At 42.2% G+C, this 12,060-nt stretch overlaps 2 protein-coding genes across 2 annotated transcripts; one reads left to right on the top strand and one right to left on the bottom strand.

Moving 5' to 3' along the window:
• Positions 1 to 1,619: 1,619 nt before the first annotated feature.
• LOC108117403 lies at positions 1,620 to 4,216 on the bottom strand. Its single transcript, XM_017229811.2, has 2 exons — positions 3,739 to 4,216; positions 1,620 to 3,680 (listed from the first exon to the last, which is right to left on the bottom strand). The coding sequence occupies exon 2, from the start codon at positions 3,192 to 3,194 to the stop codon at positions 2,538 to 2,540; it is 657 nt and encodes a 218-aa protein (XP_017085300.2). The 5' UTR covers positions 3,195 to 3,680; positions 3,739 to 4,216; the 3' UTR covers positions 1,620 to 2,537.
• A 2,015-nt stretch (positions 4,217 to 6,231) lies between these two features.
• On the top strand, positions 6,232 to 11,607 carry LOC121530289. The gene is made up of 3 exons (XM_041819164.1): positions 6,232 to 6,258; positions 10,752 to 10,928; positions 11,197 to 11,607. Exons 1-3 carry the CDS (start codon positions 6,232 to 6,234, stop codon positions 11,605 to 11,607), a joined length of 615 nt encoding a protein of 204 aa, XP_041675098.1.
• The last annotated feature ends 453 nt before the right edge of the window (positions 11,608 to 12,060 follow it).

Below are 12,060 nucleotides of genomic sequence, written 5' to 3'. Positions count from 1 at the left end.
CTGTCGTATTTTAGGGACTGGCAAATGTCACAGTTATTTATAATTTTGGCAATTTTCTGTTTAATATATGGGAAGTACGCTTGTCGTTTAAGTTGGTTATGTGCTTCATCTATACCTCTGTGGTTTGTGCGGGAGTGATATTCTTTGATAAGAGTGTCTTGCTCCTCTGTCGTAGTTAAGTCTTTTAGTAGTACGTTACACCTAACTATTCTGTATATTTGATTGAAAATGTGTAATATGTCGTTATTCGTCATAATAGCGTAGGTCTTATGCGGGGTGATTTGATCTTTGAAAATTTTGACCATAATTTCTTCTGTAAATTCTTTTTCGGTGAAGGTTTTCCTAATTTTGTTCTTGAATATTGACTGTGAGTTTGTTTGGTTTGGGTCCTATTTTGAGTATAATTTGTAAATTAAATTCGTTCAGGGGGGAATTGGAGCTTTTAATGTCCTGGTTGTTTGTGGGCGTCAAGTCGTGGACGTTAGTTTCGACGCGACTTAACGCGTCAGCCACTACGTTTTCAGCTCCCTTTTTGTATTATAGTCATATTCTAAAAGTTGGAGTTTCCAACGAACTAACTTGGAATTCGGTTCTTTAAAATTCATTAACCATGTCAAGGGTCGGTGGTCCGTCTTGATTTTGAATTTATTGCCGAACAGGTAAGGTCTGAAGTATTTGATGATGGCTAACATTTCCTTTTCCACTGTAGAGTAATTTCTCTCTGTGTCGGACAGTGTTCTACTAGCAAAGGATACGGGTCGTTCTATACCTGTTTGGTCCTGCGATAGTACTGCCCCGATTGCCACGTTGCTGGAATCAGTTGTTAGTACAAATTTTTTTGTAAAATCAGGGTATTGTAAGATTGGGTCATTGCGAAGTAAGATTTTACATTTTTCAAAAGCTCTGATGTATTCTTCATCAATCTTGACCATTGTCTTTCCTTTTAGTTGCTGTGTCAAAGGTTTGGTGATTGAAGCGAAGTTCCTAATGAATTTCCTATAATAACCTAAGAGGCCTAAGAATGATTTAATTTCCTTCTTGGTTTTGGGAATTGGAAACGCTTTAATGGCGTGAATTTTTTTTGGGTTAGGTTTTTATCCCCTTATCGATTTCCTTACGGAAAAAATCGGATTTGTCCGGTTGAAGTTTAAGATTTGCCTCAGCTAGTTTCGAGAGTACTCTGTGTAAATCATTTATGTGTTCTTGCAATGATGATGAGAAGACAATTATATCGTCAAAATATACTAAACAACATTTGCCCTTGAGATCGGCTAGAATATTATCCATAATTCGTTGAAAAGTAGATGGGGCGTTAGTAAGCCCAAATGGCATTCTTATGAACTCGTAGTGACCTCCTTCTGCCGTGACGGCTGTTTTAGGTGAGTCTTTTGGCTCCATTTCGATTTGGTGGTAGCCACTTGCTAAATCAAGAGCCGTGAAATATTTTGCCCGGCCGATCTTGTCTAGCGTTTCGTTAATATTCGGCATTGGATATTTATCCTTTATGGTCTTCTTGTTAAGCTTTCTATATATATGTATATATATATATATTTATATATATATTATATATATATATCCATTTCTTCTTTGTAGGGTCATTAGATTTTTTGGGCACCAGAAATATAGGAGCGCTCCAGGGGCTATGGCTATGCTTAAGTATGTCTTGGTCGAGTAATTTGTTTAGTTGCGTTTGGATTTCCTGACTTTCGACTCTACTGTATCTAAACGGCCTATTATAGATAGGAATGTCGTCAGTGGTTTTGATTTGGAGTTTAATGTGGTTTGTAAAAGAACGTTTTTGGTTTTCAAAGCTTCCTTAGAGCAGAGTCTTCTTCGGCATTTAAATGATCACATTTAATGCACATTGATTCGTCTTTTACATTTTGTGGTTGGATTGTCTTTGATTTGGTTTTAGGATCAAATTCTAAAAATTGATCTCTATGATATTGATCGACTTTTAAATGTGAATCTAGTACAAAGTTCTGTTTGTGGTCGGCATAGTTTACCACCTCCATCAAGCTATTATTATCTTTGGCTTCATAAAGGCCACCGGAAATTATCAAGTTGTTTTAATTTGAAGATCCTCACAGAAGAAAGTGCCGTTAGGCAAATTTACAGGTAAAAATAACACGACCTTAGAAAATTCTTCGATTATGTGAACTTTGGTAGCGGGGTTTCTTTGCATAGTGTAGTTTGGAGACTTGATTCAGGCAGGTTGAGAACGGCGTTATTTGGTCAGAGTATGTCCATGCCTATCAAGCCATGGAAGAAATCATGGAAGTGAAATAAAATCATGGAGAAGCGTTGGTGGTCTTTGAATTCTTTAAATAGCGGAACATCGACCTTTGTGTAGAGTTTGTGTGTATTAATAACTGTCTTTATTATGACGGGATTGGTCAATTCTATGTGTTCTGTTATAGGGATTAAATCAGGGCTAATAAAAGAGACGGAGGACACTGTGTCTACCAGAAAACGTAAAGGTTTGTTATTCAAATTGATAATTACGTAGGGAAGTATAGGGCCATATTTATCTTTGTTTAAGTACCCTGATTGTGGATCGAGGCCGGTCCTTGAAAATTTGCTCCCTCGTTAATGTTGTGCAGTTCGTATTGTTGTTGTTCGGTAAAATGTGAGTTTGCGTTTCCTGACGGTTTTTTGGGAGTAGGAGGACCTTGAATTGCCCTGGTATTAGAATGATTCTTCTGATTAAAAGGGTTGCTATTGTTGTATCCCTGTTGGCCATTTCTGTTCTGATTATTGCCCTGTTGGTTAAATTTGTAACGATTATTTCCCTGTTGATTGTGTAATCTGTAAGCTTCTCTGAGATTCTCTGGTCTTATAGACCTAATCGTGCCTCCAAGTGGACCTCTAAGGCCCGTCAAAAATACGTGCAGACTTGCACTGGAAAACATTTGTTTTTTAGTCTTAACCAATAATGGTTCAGACTCTTCGTTTTCCGCTAACCTATGGAGTGCTGCATTGCAGGTTGAAATCTGGTCATAAAGGTTTTGAATAGAGAGGTTCTTTTGAGCCAAACCGTGCAGTTCGCACATTAAGGTTGGCTCGTCTCTCTTGTCCGTACAGTGAACTAGTAATGTTTCTTTAATGTCGCCCCAGTTCTGAGTAGTTCCTACTTCTTTCAGAATGTCGTTGGCTTTCCCTTCAATCTTGTTCCTGATTGCCCTGAGGAGCATTTGTCCGTAGGGGATCTGATCAGTCCCTGATGAACAGTAGAATCTCTTCTACATTGGAAATGAAATCGTTAAGATCCTCGGGTTTACCGTCAAAAACCTAATTTGGTCCGGGACCAAATGTCGGCTGGTCGGTCGATAGTCATGTTCTGGTTAGGAGGTGGGGAAATAGAGGAGGAGTTCATATTAGACGTGTCACTAGGTGCCCTAGGTAATAAGTCTTCGTTAGAATTTGGTGTACTGTTCTTAGGCAAGTTACTCGTAGCTCTAGTCCTGATGCTCGGTAACAGTTTTCCCTTTATTGTCGACATTAAATAGAAAGGGTGTCCGAGTACTGAACTTTTAATATAATTACTCTGTGTTCAAGGTGTATGTGTATATCTATCTATAAAATTATGTGATTGGGTGTGTGTGTGTGGGGCTTAAAAGTAGATTAGTTTACAAACTTAATGGCTTACTCGCCGTTTATTTTGGACAATGAGTCGGATTCTGGAATTAATTATCAAAGTTAGTATAAGCCTTAGATTTCAGTGAATATTTGTTGTACTTGCGAATTGTGTTTTAGCACAATTAGGTGCTGTGTGATAGACCGGTAATGTAGTGTTGTTGTGTTTTCATTTACTAAAAATAAAGCAATATAAATTAGTTTTATATTGATTGTTTCGTTTGAGTATATATAAGTGTGTTTATTATTCGTCATATATGTATATATATTCCCTTTTTGTTATAATTTGGTTTCAGAATTTTTTTCTAACCGCTCATCTATCGCCAACGCATAAGTGCATATGTGTGTAAATTAGTTAGTTTTATTGTAGAGGTTCCCTCGCTGCTGTCTCCGTGCAGAAGTCTGGTTAGTTATTTCCCTCTAAGTATTTAAGTTCACAGTGGAGGTTTCCCTCGCTGCTGTCTCGGTACAGAAGTCCGTTTCGTAATTTCTCTCTAATGGTGAATTACGATGTTTAGGATGGAAGGGTGACTGCCCTTCTTAACCTGCTGGCCTAGAGACTCAGTCAGTTTGTAAATGATAAAATGTTAACGGCGGTTGCCGGAGTTATAGTGAAGGAGCTTGTGCTCTTTATTCGGTGAATATCAAAATTGAACTGAACTTAAAGCTAACATAAAAAGAGACTCATAGCGGCCACTCCAATGGGTAGTGCTTGCCGGCTATGAACGGCCTTGCGGCCAGCAATTTGGCCGGAGCGAACTTTCGGACGATCGGTCATTGCCGTCGCCCGGTTAATTTAGTTAACTTGTACATTGCTAATCAAACATGATTCACAGCATACCATCAACGCTGTCACGTATCAGTGACAGACCAGCGTGCATGTTTGATTTGCCTACAGACCGTCTGGCTTCAAACATGTCGAGTATCGGGTTAGAACAAATCAACATACGTGTTACACACGATCGTGTTTCCTATCTTTTGTATTGAACCTTGTGTTCCCTCATGTTGGCACTGAACATGTAACATCATACAGAAATGTCATTGGAGCGGCGTAATACATGTTCGCCCTGAACCTGCAGTAGCAACCCCAACACACGACATCGAGTAGCTCAAACCATTTGCCCTAAATGGCTGTGCACTTGTTGTGATTTGAGCCAACACCAACCTCACAACATGTTGTATCACACCAACTGTCGACAAATGTTCGCCCTGAACCTGCGTCAGACCGTATCGGATCCAACAAGAAGCTTGATTCGAACATTTGCACTAAATGCACAAACCAAATTGTTGGCACAACGTTCGTGCGGCGGCTAATGCATCGGCTCACACACAATTTTCTCGATTGACGTTGTAACTAAATTACACTTTACACATATGTACATAAACAACTTTTGTATCACTTATTCTTGTTTAGAGTTCACTGTTTGGCATTTATTACAACTTGATATTTTCGTACTCACTGTCCAACATGTTTAATTCATTATTTTTTCTTTTTTTTTTTTTACACACATTTTGTTAACAACCATCTTACATCAGAAATAATATTGGTATCCTCATCTTCCGGGAGAAGTTATTTGTAATAATATAATAATAATCATACTAATTTGTTCGACAGTTTTTCGTCCAAATTCAAATTTTACAGCCAGTTTTTTTTAATAGTATATTGAATTGAACTACAATTGGTGCCAATAGACGGAAAGGGTTGAATATGTGTGAGACATCCGACAACACTTGCCTCTTGGTACAGTTTGGACTTTGGACTTTGTTAAATTCATAGTGTACGAAAATGTGACCTTTATACGGTGCCAATCCAGCTTAGCACAGGACATCAGTTGGATGAGTATTTTTTGCTGCATTTTTTGTATTTAATTAATATATTTTTTATTTAATATATTTATTTATTTATATATTTATTAATGCTATTAAAGCTATTTTTTGTTGTATCTATCTTTTTGTTTTTGCTTATTAGTTTCTAGCATTATTCTGGTTCTTTTATATGCCTGTTCTTATTTAAATTTGGATTCCTTAGCTCTTCTATATTATATAATGGTTCTATTCTATCTATGCTATTGAAATGGTTTGGTAAGTTTGAAGTTTTATCAACTGAGATATGTATATGAGCGTATAAACTCGTTAAGAGTTTTGTGACTTCGCTCCACTGTTCCGACAGTCTGGTGATGGTGAGCAGTAGAATTTTATATTTAAATTTTTACATAAATCTTCAATTATTGAATTTTTATATTCTGTTCCCATGTCCGTAATGAAATTCTTCATTGGACCGTACTTCAGAATAAAATCTTCAAATATAGCTTTGGCTATTGTTTTTCCACTTTTATTTGGAATTGGTATTGCTACAAGGTATTTTATAAAATCGCAGATTAAATTAACTGCGTATTCATTCCGTTGTTCAGACTTAGGCAGTGGACCGATCGTGTCTACGATTACCCTGTTGATGGTTAATGGGGTCTTTGTATGCGTGATTATTTTCGCTTTTTGGCATTTTAGACATTTTTGTATTTACTTTGTAATATATCGAGTCATACCTTTCCAAGAGTAATGCCTTTTTACCTTGGCCAAGGTTTCGGTAATGTCAGTATGACCTCCTTGAATTGGTTCATCATGGTATGTAGACATCACCGGGTTGAGTAGCGCTACTCTCAATGCTTTTAATGTTTTATTGCTCATTTTCTTGAAATTATCTATTGAAACGTGTTCAAAGCTATTTTTTTTGCAGTAATTTTTTTCATGATTAAATAGACATAGCATATTTTTTACGTGCAAGGTCACTACTTTACGTACTTCGTCTTCGTATACTCGTACGTGGGGGTTTGCAGCTTTTTCTATATATTTTATAGGCAAGTCTATTTCTTTTTCTCCTGCACAGGATTTCTGTCTACTTTGGTATCTTATAGTGACTTTATTTATATTTTCGGTTATACTTTGTAGTTAATTGTCTTTTCCCTATAAATATTCAACTGTGAAGTTGTATTCTTTTAATTCTACCCTCATAGTGGCAGTTTGGAGTTTGGGTTAGTCATTGAGAATAAGTATGTTAAAGGTCTGTGATCTGTTGTGATAGTGAAATGTTTGCCATAAAATGTAACATTGCCCAGTGTATTGCAGCTAGTTCCTGTTCGTTAGTACGTACTTATTACATTCTCCCTTGGTAAAGGCTCTTGATGCATATGGAATGGAAAGTTGGGTTCCGTTATGGTTTTGAGTTAAAACCGCTCCACAGCTTACCAACTTAAAAGTTGCTAAGGACTACAAGCAGTTATTAAAAGTATCGAAGCAACAGTCCCTATCTGTGAGATTATAGCTGAACATAAAGAAAAAGGTTTTAAATGTCAAACAGGCTAGAAATATATTAAATAAAAAAAGTTTCACAGCCAATGTTCAAGGTAGAGTTGGAGCCTGAAAGAATGCACTTGAAAAACAATGAAGTTCACCCAATTCATAAGCTTGAATATCTATTGTCCTATAAACAAGGAGAACCACTCTGCCAAAAAATATAGTAATTGTAGGGGAAATTACACTGCAAATTACAGACGTTGTACTATCTATAAAGAGTTGTCCTATCTCTAAGAAAACGACTAGGCAAACATATAACTGCCGCTCAAAATCCTGGAAAACGATACAATTTTTCAAATATACCATCGACCACGACCCCGAGAGTTTCTTTTGCACAGGCGTTAAGATATAACAACGGAACCTACGCCTCAGCATCTAAGCTGACAGGTCGGCAGGTCAGTGTGGCAACCAACATTAAACCAGAGTTCAGAAACTACTGACCAACATATATCTGCAAACACACACTTGCCTAACGGCCTATAAACAATGATGGTCACTATAACCAACACAATGGCAAACGCTCCAGGAACTTATGCGCTCCCAAAAATCCTTTTTATGTTTCTAAAATGCGAATGGCATCTCACAGCACATATAAGAGGTCTCGCAGTTCTTAGATCATTGATTGACCCAATGCTTATATCAGAGACTCACCTAACAAACAAAAAATATTTTTAACTTAATGGATATATATTTTAGAAAGAAAACCATCCTAATGGCAAGGATGATTGCGGTTGGCACTATGAGTTGCCATCATTTGCAACAGCCTATTTACAAGCTACATCAATACACATCGATACCAGAAGCGGTATCTTAAACCTCTCAGCTGTATACTGCCCACCACGCTTTTCCATTTTCGAAGATGAATTTGTACAGTTTTTTGACCTATTAGGTGACCGTTTTCTAGCGGGTGGTGATTACAATCTCGACTCACCAACCCCAAAGGAAGACAGCTGTACGACGCTATAATCACACCAAGAAACAAGCTTGTTATTATAATAACTTTCCGTCCGAACTAAAGCCGAGGTTTCAATTCCCACCCTTCCGGCTCCATAACAATTAAATCCGACAATTAGTCAAAAATTAATTATTATTAATTATTTATTTTTTGTTAAATCCATGCCAATGTCAAGTACACCTTTCCGGCGCCGCAACAATTAATTTCGAAAATAGTTAGGAATTCAATATCTACGTACGAGCCACATTTATATAAATATACACATATACATAGATCGTCATCAATTCTTCCCGAACGAGTACGAATTTTCCGGTACTTGTCCATTTTCCGTGCCACCAGCGCTGCTTCTACTCCGCATCAGGCAACAGCCGCCTACAATCTCAACAAACCTCGTCTTCTTTTGGGTTGTTTTTGGTTCCTGAACTTATTTTCCACATTCGATTTGTGCCGCACACGACCTTCCTTTCGACCTCGCCGTTGCTAGTTCCCACTAGTTCGTTGCAATCGCAATTCATCCGCGATCTCACCGTTCTCATCACATTAGTGTGACCGGCCACCGCTTCGAACGAGGCACCTATTGTGCAAGTGACCAGCGAATTGGATTCTAAGAATGCCCACGGGGGACGACAAAAAGCAGCGTCCGATCCCAGCCATCAGTTTGGACAGATCTCAATCCGCCTCTCCGCGGACGACTCTTTTGAAGCCTAAGGCGACCATGGCCATTCCAAGGGCAAAGAGTGACGAATTCGTCAATACAATCCCCGGTCCTGAAAAAGTTCATCGCCACAACAGATCGAATAAGCCAATTTGAGGCTAACATAAATACCCCTGGCGCCCCAGAAACGGAAATAGGCTCCCAATACATGTGCGAAGTCCATCGGGACCAAGTTCGGGCACTCTGGGAGAAGGTGGAGAAGTGCTATGAGAGCTGCTCCGATTTACTAGCCGTGTCCGACGACAATGCGGCCACCTCAACAGTGCTGTAATCGAAGTACAGCTACTGTTACTCCGTCTATTCGATGTGTATAGCCCAGCTTCGGGAGAAAATTGCCTCCCAATCCACTCAGGCTCCCGTCAATGTCCACACGCCCGCGTCTACAGGCTGCCAGTTACCTCCAGTGGATACCGAGGTCTTTGCGGGTGATTATCTTCGGTGGCCTACCTTTAGAGACTTGTTTACGGCCATTTACATCCAAAACTCGCGGCTCACCCCGGTAGAGAAGTTGTTCCACTTGCTGTCCAAAACAAGTGATGACGCACACGCCATTGTTTCTAAGGCTCCGCTTACCCATGAGGGGTTTGTTGCAGCGTGGCAAAGCCTCACGGATCGATTTGAGAACCGGCAGCTATTGGTCAATAGCCAGTTGAATATCCTTTTCAATATCCAGGCTATTTCCCAAAAGTCCGGGGTCGCGCTGAAGGAGCTGCAAGTCACCATTCAGAGTTGTCTGACAGCCCTAGAAATGTCCGCCATCAATGTTGAGGCTTGGGACTGTCTCCTAGTATTTATGATTTCCTCAAAGCTCCCCAAAGTCACACTTTCTATGTGGGAGCAATCCGTACATAATAGGGCCGAAATTCCAACATGGAAGCAATTAGATAACTTCCTGACAGAGCGCCATCGCACTCTGGAGGCCATCGACGACGTCAGGCCTAGTGGCTCCGGGCAATCTCCGACAAGGTCGGGACTTCCTACTGCCCCTGCACGGAGGCTCAATTCGTATGAGACTCGAGTGGTTCCGGGCCAAAAGGGCTGCGATCTCTGTTCGAGGGAGAACCACCCTATTCGCTTATGTCCGCGTTTCCTAGAAATGGATGTAAATGGGCGCTCTGACTACATTAAGAGGAAACAGTTATGTTTGAACTGTTTTGCCCGAGGGCACCAGCAGCGAGACTGCACGACCGCCCATACCTGCTTCACATGCCACAGGTATGTCCGCTCCAAGTCCGCCTACTCCAGCAAGGGCTCGACCCGCACAAACTGCCAAAAGCACAAACGGCTCAGAGGATCAGTCGGATGTGCAGGTGTGTTTCGCTTCCGGGTCAGGAGCCGTCCTACTGGGCACGGCCCTTAAAAACGTGTGCCATTTGGGGTGCAGCTTCCAGGCACGAGCACTGATAGACTCAGGGTCCGAAGCGACTTTTATAACGGAACGACTGTTCAACCTTGTCAAGCTTCCCTTCAAGACGATTCAAGCCCAAGTGTCCGGTCTTAATCAGACCATTTCCGCGCAGTCTACTAAATTGTGCCATTTCTCCATTCGGTCGCCGTCTAGACCCGGGCTACAATTAGAGACTGCGGCTTACGTTCTTCCGCAGTTGACAGGAAATCTGCCATCATATCCGATTCCGCGAGATCGTCTCAAGGGGCTGCCCGACATTCCCCTGGCAGACCCCAACTCCTTTAAGATCTCCCAAGTCGATGTGTTAATAGAAGCTGACATTCTTCCGTCCATTTTCCTCGGTAATACCAGGGCTAACATCTGCGGGTCGCTTCTCGGTCAGGAGACCATTTTTGGATGGGTGCTGACAGCCCCATTATCTCCAGCCAACCCTCGCAGCGTGTCCGTTTTTTCCACACGAGTTGGCCGTAGCCTCGGTGACTCGCTGGATCAGCCCCTCACCAAATTTTGGGAGGTGGAAGATGTGCCCACACAGATCAGTTCGGAATCGGATTCAGTTTGCGAGCACAATTTTCCAGACGACGAGAAGAGACGAGTGTGGCAAGTACGTTGTGACGCTCCCCTTACGCGACCTCGAGCAGAAGGGTTCCGAGCTATCGGCTTCACGGTCCTTTGCTCTTGCTCAGCTCCTGCGTAATGATCAGCGCCTGAAGAGGGATCCGCCCCATAAGGTCCGCTATGACTCGGTAATCCAGGAATACATCGATTTAGGCCACATCACCGAGGTCTCTCCCATGAGCAGTTCCGCTACCTACTATCTTCCACATCATCCCGTCTTCAAACCCGAAAGCACGACCACCAAGGTTCGGGTAGTCTTCAATGCTTTGAGTCCGTCCGCAAACGGGACCAGTCTGAACGACATTCTTTACGCGGGCCCGGTCTTACAATCCAACCTGACGAATCAAATCCTAAAGTTGCGATACTTTAGGTTTGTCTTCAACGCCGACATCGAGAAGATGTATCGGCAAATTTGGGTAGACCCCAAGCATACTCCGCTCCAACGTATTTTGTTTCGCAATCCCGATGGGGATATCCGCGACTTTCATTGTCCGGGCGAAAATGTTCATGCAGGACATTTGGCTTCTGGATCTAGGGGACGACGACGCCCTCCCTCAAGATTTCTGTCAGCGATGGGTTGACTTCCTGAAGAACTATACGGTGCTCGATCAGATTCGTGTTACTCTATGGGTCGCGTTCCGTCCACACCTAAAGGGCGAGCACTTCGGGTGCTGCGACGTTTCACAGAAGGCGTACGGCGCATTTATTTATGTACGTGTCGAGGTTGGGTTGCTGACTGCAAAGACTCGAGTGGCCCCAGTTAAAACGGTGTCGCTCCCTCGGCTAGAGCTGTGCGGTGCCTTGTTGTTGTCGGAGATGGCCACCGCCGTTCTGCCAGAGTGGCCAGGGGCCGCGTCTGCCCCATACTGTTGGACGGACTCCACTATTGTCCTCGCGTGGCCGCCGAAGCCAGCGTGTCAGTAGACAACGTTCGTGGCCAACCGGGTGACCAAGATCACCCAGTTCACCGACGTGCAGAAATGGGCACATGTCCGCTTCAAACATAACCCTGTGGATCTCGCCAGCCGGGGCGTAGCTCTCCAAGATCTTGCGGATAACCAGTGTGTGGTTCGAAGGAACGGACGTTCTTCTCGCGCCCATTCATGTACACAGTTGTGGATTATGCCGGTCCTTTCGAGATAAAGAACTATACGGGGCGAGCTTGGGGGGTATGTGTTGGTGTTTGTCCCGAGAAGGGGTATGTGACCGAGAAATTTCTGGCTACTTTCGCTCGGTTCGTGTCCCGGAGAGGATGCCCCCGTCAGGTGCAGTCGGACAACGGAAAGACCTTTGTGGGGGCAGCTGCCCTGCTATCTCGGAATTTTCTCCAGAGCCTAAAAGGGGCTGTGACCGGTGCCTACAGTCACCAGCAGCTTC

The sequence above is a fragment of the Drosophila eugracilis genome, unplaced genomic scaffold (genome assembly GCF_018153835.1).
Source record: "Drosophila eugracilis isolate 14026-0451.02 unplaced genomic scaffold, ASM1815383v1 contig_1254, whole genome shotgun sequence".
In the NCBI taxonomy this organism is placed as follows: domain Eukaryota; kingdom Metazoa; phylum Arthropoda; class Insecta; order Diptera; family Drosophilidae; genus Drosophila; species Drosophila eugracilis.
The sequence above is the reverse complement of the archived record's forward strand: the minus strand, read 5'-3'. Positions and strand labels throughout refer to the sequence as shown.